The sequence below is a fragment of the Oncorhynchus masou genome, chromosome 24, assembly GCF_036934945.1.
Source record: "Oncorhynchus masou masou isolate Uvic2021 chromosome 24, UVic_Omas_1.1, whole genome shotgun sequence".
In the NCBI taxonomy this organism is placed as follows: domain Eukaryota; kingdom Metazoa; phylum Chordata; class Actinopteri; order Salmoniformes; family Salmonidae; genus Oncorhynchus; species Oncorhynchus masou.
In genome coordinates, this window is record NC_088235.1 from 63685799 (window position 1) to 63700052 (window position 14254).

Genomic DNA, 14254 nt, shown 5'->3' on the forward strand with positions numbered 1-14254 from the left:
TTTCACATGTTTATATAAAGAGAAATTAAATCGCTCCTGGCCGAGATTGCTCCTGGCCTGCTGCATGCCTCTTCCTCCTGTCTTATGTATCTCACCCATCAATTTGATTTAAGTGGTCTCTGTTGTAACTTGTTGCTCCTGGCCGCAAGGACTCTGGTAGAGGCTGTCTAGCTTCAATAAACACATCCTGCTGAGTTATGCAACATGTGCCGCAACAGCCAAGTGAACAAACAGTGGCTAGGGCCCAGGTGTTGTCGTAGTACTCTTTTCACTGTATGATTAATGCTAAGGCTACATAGGGTCAGAATAAAAGGTTGAGTCACGTGAAATATACAGTACATAGACATATTCATTTGTGTCTATATATCAATTGCTAGAGGTACAACAATGCTATGGTTTGTCCTGTCTATGATTGCGTGTGCTGAGCAAGTTCTATGTTCAGTTGCACTCATTTGCCCAAATCCTGTACCAATGTCATACCTGTCCTGGACTGATTTGATGCATTTGGAACATAAACTGTCAGTGTTTTTGTCAGTGGTGTGTTTTTGGTGCAGGTCCAATGGAAGAATACAGCCGTGTTTTCTAGCTTTATGGTAACACTTAACTTCGTCATCGTCGCGTCCGAGGGATGACGTTTGTGCCTCCAAGTCTCAGACTGGGCTACCTTTTCACGAGAGTTTGATTCCAAATCACCTCCGTTTCATACTGGAATCAGGGATGGATCCCTTTAGGGCTGACACATTATAGAGATTCTGGACAAGGAGAATCCATTTTTTTCCCATCCTCTGGAAGCTTAACTCGAGGAAGAGTTGATTCTAAGCATGTGCAGTGTTCTCAAGTTTAACTTATATTTTCATAATTTTCCACAGGTGGAGGAGATCAGTCCCAAGTACTCCAAATTAAACTATGTGTTTTTAGCCAAGGTAAGTTGGGCTGCCATTGTTCTTGTTATGTGTGCATTTTATATTTAAGCAGTAAGGCATCTGTAGGTGTGGTATATGGCCAATATACCACAGCTAAGGGTTGTTCTTAGGCACGACGCAACAAACCCCCAAGGTGCCTTATTGCTATTATAAACTGGTTATCAATGTAATTAGAGCAGTACAAATAAATGTTTTGTCAAACCCGTGGAATACGGTCTAATATACCACGGCTGTCAGCCAATCAGCATTCAGGGCTCGAACCAAGCAGTTTATAATAATCAATATATATATATGATCTATTTATATCCCGTAATCAAATGGCTTTTTATGTGCACCAGTGATGATGTTGATTATGATGAGGAATGTGATTTTGATTGGTCAGTGCTACAGGGACCTGGGGCAAAAAAGTCAAGCCAGGAAGATGTGTGATGCTGCTACTTCAATGGAAACCATTTCCAAAGAGGTAGGTACTGACTGTAGTGTCATTGGCTTACTCTTGTGCTCTAAAGTCTTAGTTTTATCACATTTGTAATTGTTGTGATTAAAAAAAGAGATTAATTTCTCTTTCTCTCTCCTCCCCCCCCCAAGGATGAGGAGGCACAGAAGGAGCTGGACATCCTTCTCTCTGCTCTAGGTGTTAATTGAGGACATTGTAGAATGGCTCCATCCTATTGCTAGGGAGGAACCCAGGATCCTCTTCACTGGAAAACACACTATGAAGGGAAGCCAATCCATGTCTTCCTTGAATACTGTTGGGACAGTATCTTCCTCGTGCTAGTGCTCTCTGGGATTGGAGATGACTGGATCGGCTGTGCATACTAGGGAACAGTGTTCTGGAGAACAAACTTATCACAGACATGTCATGATGAATGCATAGTACTTTGACATCTGTTCGCTAAAGAGATTGTGGGAAAAGGGACAGTTGGACCTAAGTCAATCAATGGTGTTGGTCCCAATGGGATATACATTATCTACCACCTCACATCAATACAGTCAGCAATTAAGTGTAGGGGACCAGGCATTACATTTTATGAAGATTTTAATAATTATACTGAAGTTGTTTTCAATACGATTGATCACCTGTATCAACCCAAACAGATATATCCAAAAACAAAATAATAATTTCAAACCTTGATTTCATTTGTATACAATCACATTATCTCTATTATGCGTGGGAATACTTGGGAACAGATTTTCTAAATTAAAATAACTTGAAGCTGATTTCCTGGTGTATTTAGTATTTTATGTCCAACAATGAAGATTCACAATAATAAAAACATGTATTCATTTTTGCTCAGAAAATTTGGGGGTCAAACTGGCCATGGGCCAGTTGGGGAACCCTGGCTTAGCCTAAGAACTGCACATACACAAGTTTTGTTTTAAGGAGATTCTGACACAAATTCCTCAACAATAAAGACCTATGGTTTTGTGAAAGTGATCCACAGAACTTGTTGTTCCCTCCCTCCCGCCATGTTCTGTTTCTGTTTTGTCTCCAGCAGTGCATTCAAGTGGCAATAACAAACCCAAACACAGCTCTCTGTCGCACTGTGACTACCGAGTGACATTCTATCCCTTTTACCCCATGATTGTAATGCAAGTTTGAATCCCCAAGCTGACTAGGTACAAATCTGTCGTTCTGCCCCTGAACAGGCAGTTAACGCACTGTTCCTAGGAAGTCATTGAAAATAAGAATTTGTTCTTAACTGACTTGCCTAGTTAAATAAAGGTAAAATTAAAATTCAAAAAAAAATAGGGAAGGAAACGTGACCCCGGGACGGCTCCTTGGGTCCTCACATTCATACAAGGTTGGGGTTCTGCTCATCACATTCCAGCAAGCTAGAGGACATTTTTGAGCATAGAATCACATTTGAGATTAGATCTTGTAGCCTAATAGTCCATGGGCAATGTACACGTCAGAAATGTTATATCGTAGGCAATAGCTTTTACTGAATTTTGAATGCTGTTCTATTCATTTTTTTTGTGTTAAAGAAATGCAAATGGTGAGATGGATTTTTATACTTTCAGTATTTTTAATTTGTATGGTTTCTTTTTGGGATTACTGGGAGGAAAGTTTGGGCTATAAGAATCTGTGGTTCTTTATTATTTCTCTTAAGTATAATTTAGTCTTCTGGAAACCATTAACTAGTGTGTACTTTATCCAACAGGTGAACTACAAGAATGGTACTTGTTTTTGCCTATTAAGTTTTTCTATATTCCAGCAATATGAATGTATGCTTTAGTTTTATCTAAGGTGGTGCACATTGCAGTGAAGTAAATAATATTGTAAATGAAATACATTAAACATTATATAGACACCACTGATCAATGGTATTTGTGTCTGGCATTAGTCAATAAATATGTGCAATCTTGATGTGTGCCCCAAGTTCTGAGTATGTGCCTACTGTTTATGTGCATGCTTGTGTGAGAGATAATGTTGCTGCTGCTGCAATTCATGCACACAACTATTTATACGTTATTAATATGTAATGGGGATATTTTAATTATATTATCAACCAAATTTGTACCCTTCTCTCAGTCCAAAGGCAATGGAAAAGCAAGGTATGTAAGCCAGTTCTGACCTGACTATCATCGGTAAAGTGTTGTTTTTTTGTAAGGCCCGCTCCCCTTCCCCTTTTTGTGCAGACTACAGTTTGTGCCAGAGCCATTTGGAATTTGTCACTGGATCATATTCAGGCCTACTTCCCTCTAGTCTGGTCATGTTTTAGGGTATTGCCATGGCACAGACTCACTCTAAATAGCTACCTCCCGAAGGAACACTATTCAGTATTATAACAACTCAAAAGAAATCCTGAGAAAGATGGTTTAGCCTGATGATTTGAACCAAATTAATGGAATTTGTCTCAACACAGCAAGGAACTACAGTATTCCATGTCAGTGAAAGTAATCCTGTTGCAACTTCTGACCAAATGCTTCCTAATTTTCATATTGGACTGACAAGTTGATTTTCATGTGTTTTAATCGCAGTGTTGCATTCTGTGGCTGAAACAAGATTTGTGTCAGAGAAGTGGCTATAACGCTATCTCTGACCATGATGTCTGCATGCTTGTCTTGAAGATGAGACTGCAGATGGAGTAATAGACTGGGGACTGTTGTGGGTTACGAAATGTTCAGGTGACACCTGGAACAGGGAGAAATTACAGAGCTTACTGCTCATATGAGGAGGTGCCAATTAGTCTGGAACATGACTAGTTTGGGGGGGAAGTAACTGACCTTCCTTTGGTGCTCCCACCCTTTCCCTGAGAGCCTTGGGACAAACATTAGTGACTGCATACCACAGTTGGGGTACATTTCATTTGAATTCAGGAAAAAACTGATGTTAGAACGTTAGAACTCTACATAGAAGAGGATATAGAATTATTGCATTGTGATTGTCCCTTAGCCCAGGACATAGTGTCTGTAATAAATTCATAGTGGCTGTCACAAACTCTACATTCAACACAGTTGTCACTGACTAGTTGAGCCAACATTTCCTGTACTAACAGCACAAAATGCATTTAAATGAATGTCGGGATTTTGTTTAGGGGACCTCATTTTTTTATTAACATTAGTCAATGAATGCAACTTCAAATTCTTTTCATTAGTAAAATGGTAAAACACTTAAATGTGAGGCTAAATATGAGGGCTATACAATACATTTTACATATAGCTAAGATGTTTGGTGCAGTATTCCTCAAGTAAAAAAATATTGCGAGGTATTGTCTTACGTCAACAAAGTACGCTACTCTGCTGGGCAGGTCGGTCTCACTGTCTGTGTTCTGCAGTAAGACTGCATAAAACGCAATAAAAAAACATCTATTTTATTGTCACATACACCGGATAGGTGCAGTGAAATGTGTTGTTTTACAGGGTCAGCCATAGTAGTACAGCGCCCCTGGAGAAAAGTAGGGTCAAGTGCCTTGTTCATGGACACATCGACAGATTTTTTACCTTAACGGCTCCGGTATTCTAACCAGCAACTTTTCGTTGACACGCCTAACGCCCTAACCGCTTGCCTACCTGCCGTCCACCAATCACCCCGGCTGTGTATCCATGTAGTGGGTAAGTGAACGTTATCGAAATCAAAACGCAACCCTCAAGTAAGTCATTTCAAAACTCTGCTTTGGACGAGACTGACTTTATGACCAAAATTATCCTATGAACACTTTCTAGTCAATTTTGACATTAGAATAAATGTTTCTGACTAAAATCGATGCCACATAGGTCGATTGATATCAGAGACGTTGTTTATTACCTTCAGTTGCGCTTTAAGGGTTATTAACATCTGGCAAACACTCGGGTAGTAATGTAGCACCAAATTATGATAATATCCTAACTGGAAATGTTCTTTACGGTAGTTGAAAGTAGTGTTTAATGGCAAACTTCTGCTAATGTGCACATTGCTGGTCTGTGGGAGGTTGACAACTATATTCTACTTGTGACGAACTGTCATGGAAATAAATATTGGGCCATCAGGGACTTGACTGTCAGTCTTTTTGGCTACTAGGAAATTGTGATGGAATGAGCTACAAAACCAATCTGTCATCTGTCACGCTATCAAGAATAAGCAGTGGTGCAGCATTGTCATACTTTAGTAAAAGTAAAGATACCTTAATAGAAAATGACTCAAGTAAAAGTACCCAGTAAAATCCTACTTGAGTAAGTATAAAAGTATTTGGTTTTAAATATACTTACATATCAAAAGTACATTTAATTGCTAAAATATACTTAAGTATCAAAAGTAAAAGTATAAATCATATTTAAGTCCTTAAATTAAGAAAACCAGTCTGCACTTTTCTCTTGTTTTTATTTATTTACGGATAGCCAGGGGCACGCTCCAACACTCAAACATAATTTACAAACAAAGCATGTGTGTTCAGTGAGTCCGCCAGATCAGAAACAATAGGGATGACCATGGATGTTCTCTTGATAAGTGTGTGAATTTGACCATTTTCCTGTCTTGCTAAGCATTCAAAATGTAACGAGTACTTTTGGGCATGGAAAATATATGGAGTAAAAAGTATATAATTTTCTTTAGGAATGTAGTAAAGTAAAAGTTGTCAAAAATAGTAAAGTAAAGTACATATACTCCAAAAAAACCTACTTAAGGATTACTGTAGTTTTTGTTTTTAATTGTGATATTTTATTTTGTATTTTAGACCTAAAATGCCCCAAATATGAATCACTGTCACCCATGATCACAATGCTATTTTAAGTGAAGGTGACTGGTTAGAAGATAGGCCTATTAAGTTTTTTAGCGCAATCAAGATCAAGGTGTGCCTGTAAACTGTACATATGGTCAGTCTTGTTCTACTGGGTTGGAGGTGGGTAGTGGGGATGTGGACATATCATATTGAAGAACTGTTTTCTATTCCACCAAACCTCTATGTGCCCCATCCCCCACACACCCAACCCGCCTGCTCTCTAGGTTTGTGTGACTCCCACCCTCATCACAGATGTTTGTGATCATTTCAAGCAGTGGCTGCAGATGCGGGGCCAGACACTCATTACTCTCTCCTGGCTTGTGTGGGTAATAATGTGTGCAGTAGTAGGTGAGGCTTAGCAGAGGCTGTATTGTGCTGTAGTAATAACCCTGAGGCTGACATTGTCAGGGTTAACATTCAATGCCAAATGTTGTCTGCCTGCACTATGATGTTTACAGTGCATTCAACATGTCCACGACCATTGATAGTCATATTCCAACTGGGTCATGTGTACAGGATGAGGACTGATAAGAGCTTTGAACCATGAATTTATAGTTCTGCTTTATGTTGGAATATGGCTTGTTTGTTTGTTTGTTTGTTTTGAAAAGTCTTTCCATAAAATCTACCCCCCCCCAAATTCCCTGAGTCTTATCTTTCCACACTTTCCTTTCCCGCTAGCTCTGAGATCTGAGGCAAATAGTTTTCTTTGACTCTCCTCCTTTTCTATTCAGTGAAGGGGGGAGAGCATGAGAAGTGGCTTATCAGCGATCATCTGGCTGTATCTGAATTTGTCACGCACTACAAGCTGGCTGTCTGGCTGCAAGCCTCTCACTGATCAACTACAGGATCTTCTGGGCGATATAAAACATAACACAGAGAAAGGACTCACCAAAACACTTCCCCTTTGTTCCAACATTACATGGCAATGTGCCCATAATACAATTCCTTCGCTTGCTGAAATTAGAAAGTCATGCAAAGTATCAGACACTGTATTTATAATAATTATGCTATTTCAGAAGATAGGACAACCTTTATGTTCTGAAACAATTCAACCTGTTATTTAAAAATATGAAATCTCAGCCATAGTCAATTTGAGAGATGGAGGTGTTGTCACTTTTAAAAATACCTTTGCTGATACTGCAGTGTTTAGGAATATACATTCTATTTTTTATTCTGACACTATACTTTTTCTTTGGTTAGAATGAACCCCTACATACTAAAGAGCTGGTTAGATATACAGTGCCTTCATAAAGTATTCACACCCCTTTAACTTTTTCCACATTTTGTTGTATTAGAGTTTAAAATGGATTAAATTTAGATTTTGTGTCACTGGTTTACACACAAATAAAAATGAAAAGCTGAAATGTCTTGAGTCAATAAGTATTCAACCCCTTTGTTATGGCAAGCCTAAATAAGTTCTGGAGTAAAAAATGACCTTGAGTCACATACATTGTAAGGATTCACTCTGTGTGTAATAATAGAGATGATTCTTGAATGACTACCTCATCTCTGTGCCCCACACACAGAATTATATGTAAGATCCCACGGTCGAGCAGTGAATTTCAAACAAAGATTCAACCACAAAGACCAGAGAGGTTTTCCAATGCCTCGCAAAGAGGGGCATCTATTCGTAAATGGGTCAAAAGAAAGCAGACATTGAATACTCCTTTGAGCATGGCAAAGTTATTATTTACATTCTGGATGGTATATCAATACACCCAGTCACTACAAAGACACAGACGTCCTTCCGAACTCAGTTGCGTGAGAGGAAGGAAACCGCTCAGGGATTTCACAGAGGCCAATGGTGATTTTAAAACAATTACAGAGCTTAATGGCTGTGATAGAAAAAAACTGAGGATGGATCAACATTGTAGTTATTCAATAATACTAGCCTAAATGACAGAGGGAAAAGAAGGAAGCCTGTACATAATAAAAATATTCCAAAACATGCATCCTGTTTGAAACAAGGAACTAAAGTATACTGCAAACAAATTGGCAAAGCAATTAACTTTTTGCCCTGAATACAAAGTGTTATGTTTGGGGCATGTCCAATGCAACACATTACTGAGTACCACTCTCCATATTTTTGCGTGTAGTGCTGGCTGCATCATGTTATGGGTATGCTCATAATCGTTAAGGACTGGGGAGTTTTTCAGGAGAAGAAATTATGGACCTAAGCTTGGTGAACTCTGCTGGGAGATTAATTTACCTTTCAGTAGGACAATAATCTAAAACACAAGACCAAATATACAAACTCAGGGGTGGGAATACTTCCCCTACCTGTCAAAAATGTGGACACACCTACTCAATCAATGATTTTTCTTAATTGTACTATTTTGTACATTGTAGCATAATAATAAAGATATCAAAACTATGAAATAACACATATGGAATCATGTAGTAAACAAAAAAAGTGTTAAACAAATAAAAATATATATTATATTGGAGATTCTTCAAAGTAGCCACCCTTTGCCTTGATGACAGCTTTGCACACTGTTGGCATTCTCTCAATCAGCTTCTTTCCTGTCACGCCCTGACCGTAGATTGCTTTGTATGTTTCTATTTTTAGTTTGGTCAGGGTGTGATGTGGGTGGGTATTCTATGTTGTAGGTCTAGGTTTTCATGTTCTATGTGTTTGGCATGGTATGGTTCTCAATCAGAGGCAGCTGTCTATTGTTGTCTCTGATTGAGAGCCATACTTAGCCTGTTTTCCCATTTTGAGTTGTGGGTGATTATTTTCTGGTTAGTGTTTGTTGCACCTGTCAGAACTGTTTGTTTATCATTTTGTTGGTTTTGTTTGTGTATTCATTCTGGATTAAAAGTATTATGGATACGTACCACGCTGCACTTTGGTCCTCCTCTCCTTCTTCCGATGACAATCGTGACATTTCCTTCTTAATGTGTTTGAGCCAATCAGTTGTGTTGTGACAAGGTAGGGGTGGTATAGAGAAGATAGCCCTATTTTGTAAAATACCAAGTCCATATTATGGCAAGAACAGCTCAAATATGCAAAGATAAACGGCAGTCCATCATTTGTAGTTTCTCTTTGCTTATTTGAGCTGTTCTTGCCATAATATGGACTTGGTCTTTTGCAAAATAGGGCAATCTTCTGTACACCAACCCTACCTTGTCACAACACATCTGATTGGTGACTACCTCATGAAGCTGGTTGAGAGAATTCCAAGGCAAAGGGTGGCTACTTTGAAGAATATAACATATATTTTGATTTGTTTAACACTTTTTTGGCTACTACATGATTCCATATGTGTTATTTCATAGTTTTGATGTCTTCACTATTATTCTACAATGTAGTAAATAGTAAAAATAAAGAAAAACCCTGAATTAAGTAGGTGTGTCCAAACTTTTGACTGGTACTTTATGTTACAGCAATTCACAGACACAGGCTACATTTGCAAACAATGTACCCTTAGTAACACTGTAAAGGTGTTACTGTGAAATTGACAGTAGTTTACAAGAAGCTTGTGGCAAGTAAAGTTAATTATTTCATATTACAGTACACCTTCTGCAATATAAATATGGTTTAAAGGGAAGTACTATGTAATGACACACAGTAATACCAGAAAATGTACTGTATTATATTGTAAAAAATTAATAGATGAATGAATGAAATTAATTGAGAGGATGTCACGACTTCCGCCGAAGTTGGCTCTCCTGCCCATTCGGGTGGTGCTCGGCGGTCGTCGTCACCGTCCTATTAGCCACTACTGATCCTTTTTTCGTGTATCTGTTGGTTTTGTCTAATTGGTTTCACCTGTGTGTTGTTTAGTTAATTAGTATCTGTATTTATGTAGGTTGTCCCGCCCTTGTGTTTTGTGCGGGATTGTTATTTTGTCATTTCGTTTTGTCTGTCGGTGTTTGCTGTTTGTTTTTCTCCCGGTTATTCTTTTCCCTGTTTTGGAGTTTTTCACCCTGTCTTGCTTTTGGGTTGACTGTTGTTTTGTACACCGGAGAATAAACTTTATTATTCGCATTTCTGCTCTCTGCGCCTGATTCCACCCACCTTGACCAGACGTGACAGAGGAGTACTTTGTATTGTACAGTGTTTTACTGTAATTACAAGGAATTGGTGCAAGCAGGTTGGCTGCTCGGTAAAGTTTTTACAAACATTACAGCATATTAATTGATATTTGGTTCTTTATATCACTTGCACACCTAGTGGTCTTAACAAAGGCTTCCAAACTGGCAGATACTACAGGGCAAAAGGGACCAAACCATTTAAAGTTTAAGAATTTCTGCCACTTCAATCTGTCCCCAATACATTTTAAATTGATGGGTCACTATAACCACATAGGAGTTAAGTTGGTACAGCATTCTCACTCACAGGTACATCATATATAGCATCTTACAAGGCACGCCTCAAAATATGTTAATACCCAAGAAACAACAATACCATGCACTCACTATTTTGTATTTATTGAACCTTTATTTAACTAGGCAAATCAGTTAAGAACAAATTCTTATTTACAATGACGACGCTGCCCTATGGGACTCCCAATCACTGCTGGTTGTGATACAGCCTGGAATCAAACCAGGGTCTGTAGTGAGTCTCTAGCACTCAGATGCTGCACCACTCGGGAGCCCACTAGCGGTTTTTGGCATTCCAAAGATACGGTACAGTACTGTATTTTGGGGGGTAGAATTACTGTACCATTCAAAATACAGCAATTATTTCCCCGCCCACAACATTTTCCCACAATGCACCATAATTTACAGTATGCTGCAGTAAAAATGTGACTGTTGATAATACAACACATTTCCGTATAATTTACAGGTTTCTGTTACAGTGCACCCTTGCCTTGCCTATTGGAACAGAGTATGGATCTGGAACAAAATAGAAGTTAATCAGCATTCAGAAGCACATAACTATTATGGCCTTATTCCAGTGTAGCTGTGACGGAAATACGTTTAGAAATGTATGTAAGTACAGGTTTGCAAGTAGCCTACTTACTATTGCGAATTCTGTTTTTCAAAAGGAAACAGGATAACGTAGTACTGCATAACTACATGTAACTACTAGTACTTACTAGCCTGTTAGTAAGTACTAGTAAGTACAAGATAGTTACTTTGGTAATTAGTTACTCAGGTATAAGGCCTAAGCAAAGTAAAGTCTGACCACTTACTTAGTCCATCCAATCAGTGTTGTTATAGCACAGTTGAGGAAAGAAATTGAACTCTCCTTGGTCGATGATAATCGATTTAGTTAATTGGACCAAATCATATATTTTTGTTAATATTGCTACAAAAGTTATTACTACCAAAATGTGTTTTTTGTTTAATATCATATTATAATCCTGTTGCAGCAGGTTGCCTTGATTTTTAAAAAGTTTATTCAACTTCAAATGTTTTACACCGTATGCATATATATATATATATTTTTTATATATATATATTTTTTTAACCTTTATTTAACTAGGCAAGTCACTAGGCTACCCTGCCGCCCCATATCAATAGCAGTAGCAGGTATAATAAGCTGAGTTTGCTGTAAAACTTTAGTGCATAATGCATGTCAAATTTGAGAAAGGGCTGCTCATTTGAATATCCTGTTTTTTTTTGTCGAGTGCCAAATATGCAAATTAAAATGTATCATATTGACCTTATTTAGAGATATATTCGGTACATAAAAGGTACACAAGGTACTTGTTGAGATGGTGAATGCAAGTGAAGAGACTGAATCAACTCCGGTCAGTATGTCAGAAAATATAGTTACTGAAGTGGCCAATTGGTTGGCTGTGTGTAAGAACAGACCATTTCCCGCACTGCAAGCTACTGTATGTTATGTCAGGTTCCAGTGAAATATATGCCAATACTTGTGCAATTTTGATTTAAAAAAAATATGATCCATAGTTATTTGCGTGATATCCCGTAAAACAAAGAAAATATAGATGTATGAAAATAGTGTCCATGTAGTACATGGGGATGTGTGAAACTCACTGCTGACCAGACCGGACACGTCTCGTGGGCGAGTGTAACAGTATAAATTTAAACCGTCCCCTCGCCCATACCCGGGCGCGAACCAGGGACCCTCTGCACACATCAACAACAGTCACCCCTCGAAGCATCGTTACCCATCACCCATCACTCCACAAAAGCCGCGGCCCTTGCAGAGCAAGGGGAACTACTACTTCAAGGTCTCAGAGCAAGTGACGTCACCGATTGAAACGCTATTCAGCGCGCACTGCTAACTAAGCTAGCCGTTTCACATCCGTTACACGAGCGTCGCAAAATAAATGTAGAAATCCATGTTATTCAATTATTGCACCCACACTGCAAACCTCCAAGGACAGGCCATCAATTCACAGAGACAGACGAGCCCCCGTTCTCTGGTTCTAGCAGAGAAGAGGGCGAGCCGGAGGAGTCAGAGCCATCCGCTTCCACCGATGATGACAGCTCTCTGGGTGGACAAGAACAGATTGTCGCACCAGTCTAGCCACTTATGTTAGTGCAGGCTGGGCCACATCAAGGTAAGGAGTGGAATTTCCAAAGAGATGAGGGGCAACGAATATTTTCGGGGGCCCAATACAATAGGAGAATGGAGAACGGGGAGAGAGGGGCGAGACCATGGCTCTTTTATTCCAAGCAAAAACAATGCAGCTTTCTGTTTTTTTTCTCACACGAGTACAAATCTACACTGGTCAGGGATGGAACCAGGGACTGGGAAGTCACATGACCGTCTAGATATTTTTCAGAGGTGGAACGAGCTGGAGATCAGTCTGGTGTTCAAGCAAACTATTAATGCCCAAGCCCTACAGGTGCTGCAGAGGCCTTGATACGCATATTGGCCACCCAGAACATTGCGCTACGTGGGACCACCGGCAGGCTGAACGAGCCAAATAATGGCAACTTTCTGAAGTTTGTGGAAATTCTGTGTAGCTTTGATTTGATTTCAGAACCATGGACAGCTACCCAGAGAAAATATCACTTACTGCAATGCAGCAGAGGCAATTCTAGGCGGGCCACGAAATGAAGAAATGTTGAAACGGATGTTGGACAATCAAATTCGATATGTAAATAAACAAAATTTGTCAGGGCTGGGTCAGTGACAGAAAGCATTTTTTACACTGCTCCGGCGAAACGAGGCCCGCCATGCATTTATGAAGAGCTCAAACGATCTCTCTTTTACAGTTCTACAGGAATATTAAATTATATGTTAAATATGTTAAATAAAAGTGTTATTTTTATTCTAACTGTAACAATTGTGGGGTCGTACCAAGTGTGATAAGAGGTGGCATATTATTAGTAAGAAACTCGGTTTTCTCCTATAGGCAGCTGGCTGCATAGTGATTGCAACATTGTAACTCTCCGATGCAGGGGTTAAAGTAAAATTCCTTTCTACCCGGTAAGGGACCCCATATATGTGCACGCACCTACCAACAATTTTTATGGCCGTAATCATAGAATTACATATATAATTGGAGCCTATTTCGTCCTTTTCAAAAACGTGGTAGGCCTACCTGTTTGACAAACACAATTATGCTATGCATAGATGTCTGTATAGCCAAATCTTCCAATACACATGTACTCCTTAAATAACTCAGTGTCTGGGAATGGCTTGGTGTGTTTGTGTGTTTGGGCTCAAATTGAGTGAGGGTATCCCATACCATTTGTTAAAGAAAAGGGCAAAAAGGATATATATTGTTTGCTTTATGTTTTGAAATAAATACATAAAAAGTATCCAGATTATATAAAGAGCTCTATAACAATGCTTAACTCTGTGATGCCTTATGGTAGAAACAAGCTTTAAAATGCCTGAGAAAGACATGACTCCGATGCATATTGGGATATATTGATTCCTCTCTATGACATTCTGAAGCTGAGCTGCAGCCTATGATATTCAAGGAGACAAACACATTGAAGTTGCTATTCTGTCCCTAAAGTATGTCCCTATTTATTGACATTTTCACTCTCTGAAAAGTGAAGATGTTTGTTTAAACCCAGGCAGATTTTAGGGAAACACTTCTGTTCTTGGGTTATGCAATGGAGGAGTAGCCAGAAGTTGATGCTTATGTTTTTCTGCGTAGGTAGAGCTGCGTGGAAAGGTAACTTTTGAAAGTGCCATGCTTAGATTCATAAGGATGTCTAAGATTGAATTATTTGCAAACAGCTGTTTGA

At 39.0% G+C, this 14254-nt stretch overlaps 1 protein-coding gene across 1 annotated transcript in view; it reads left to right on the forward strand.

Moving 5' to 3' along the window:
- The window catches only part of LOC135512455 (regulator of microtubule dynamics protein 2-like), a 53996-nt gene extending 50702 nt beyond the window's left edge, over positions 1 to 3294 (forward strand). The window contains 3 exon segments of the mRNA XM_064934500.1: positions 870 to 923; positions 1306 to 1386; positions 1512 to 3294. Coding sequence (XP_064790572.1) covers positions 870 to 923; positions 1306 to 1386; positions 1512 to 1568 — 192 coding nt within the window. The 3' untranslated portion in view covers positions 1569 to 3294.
- Positions 3295 to 14254: the final 10960 nt, after the last annotated feature.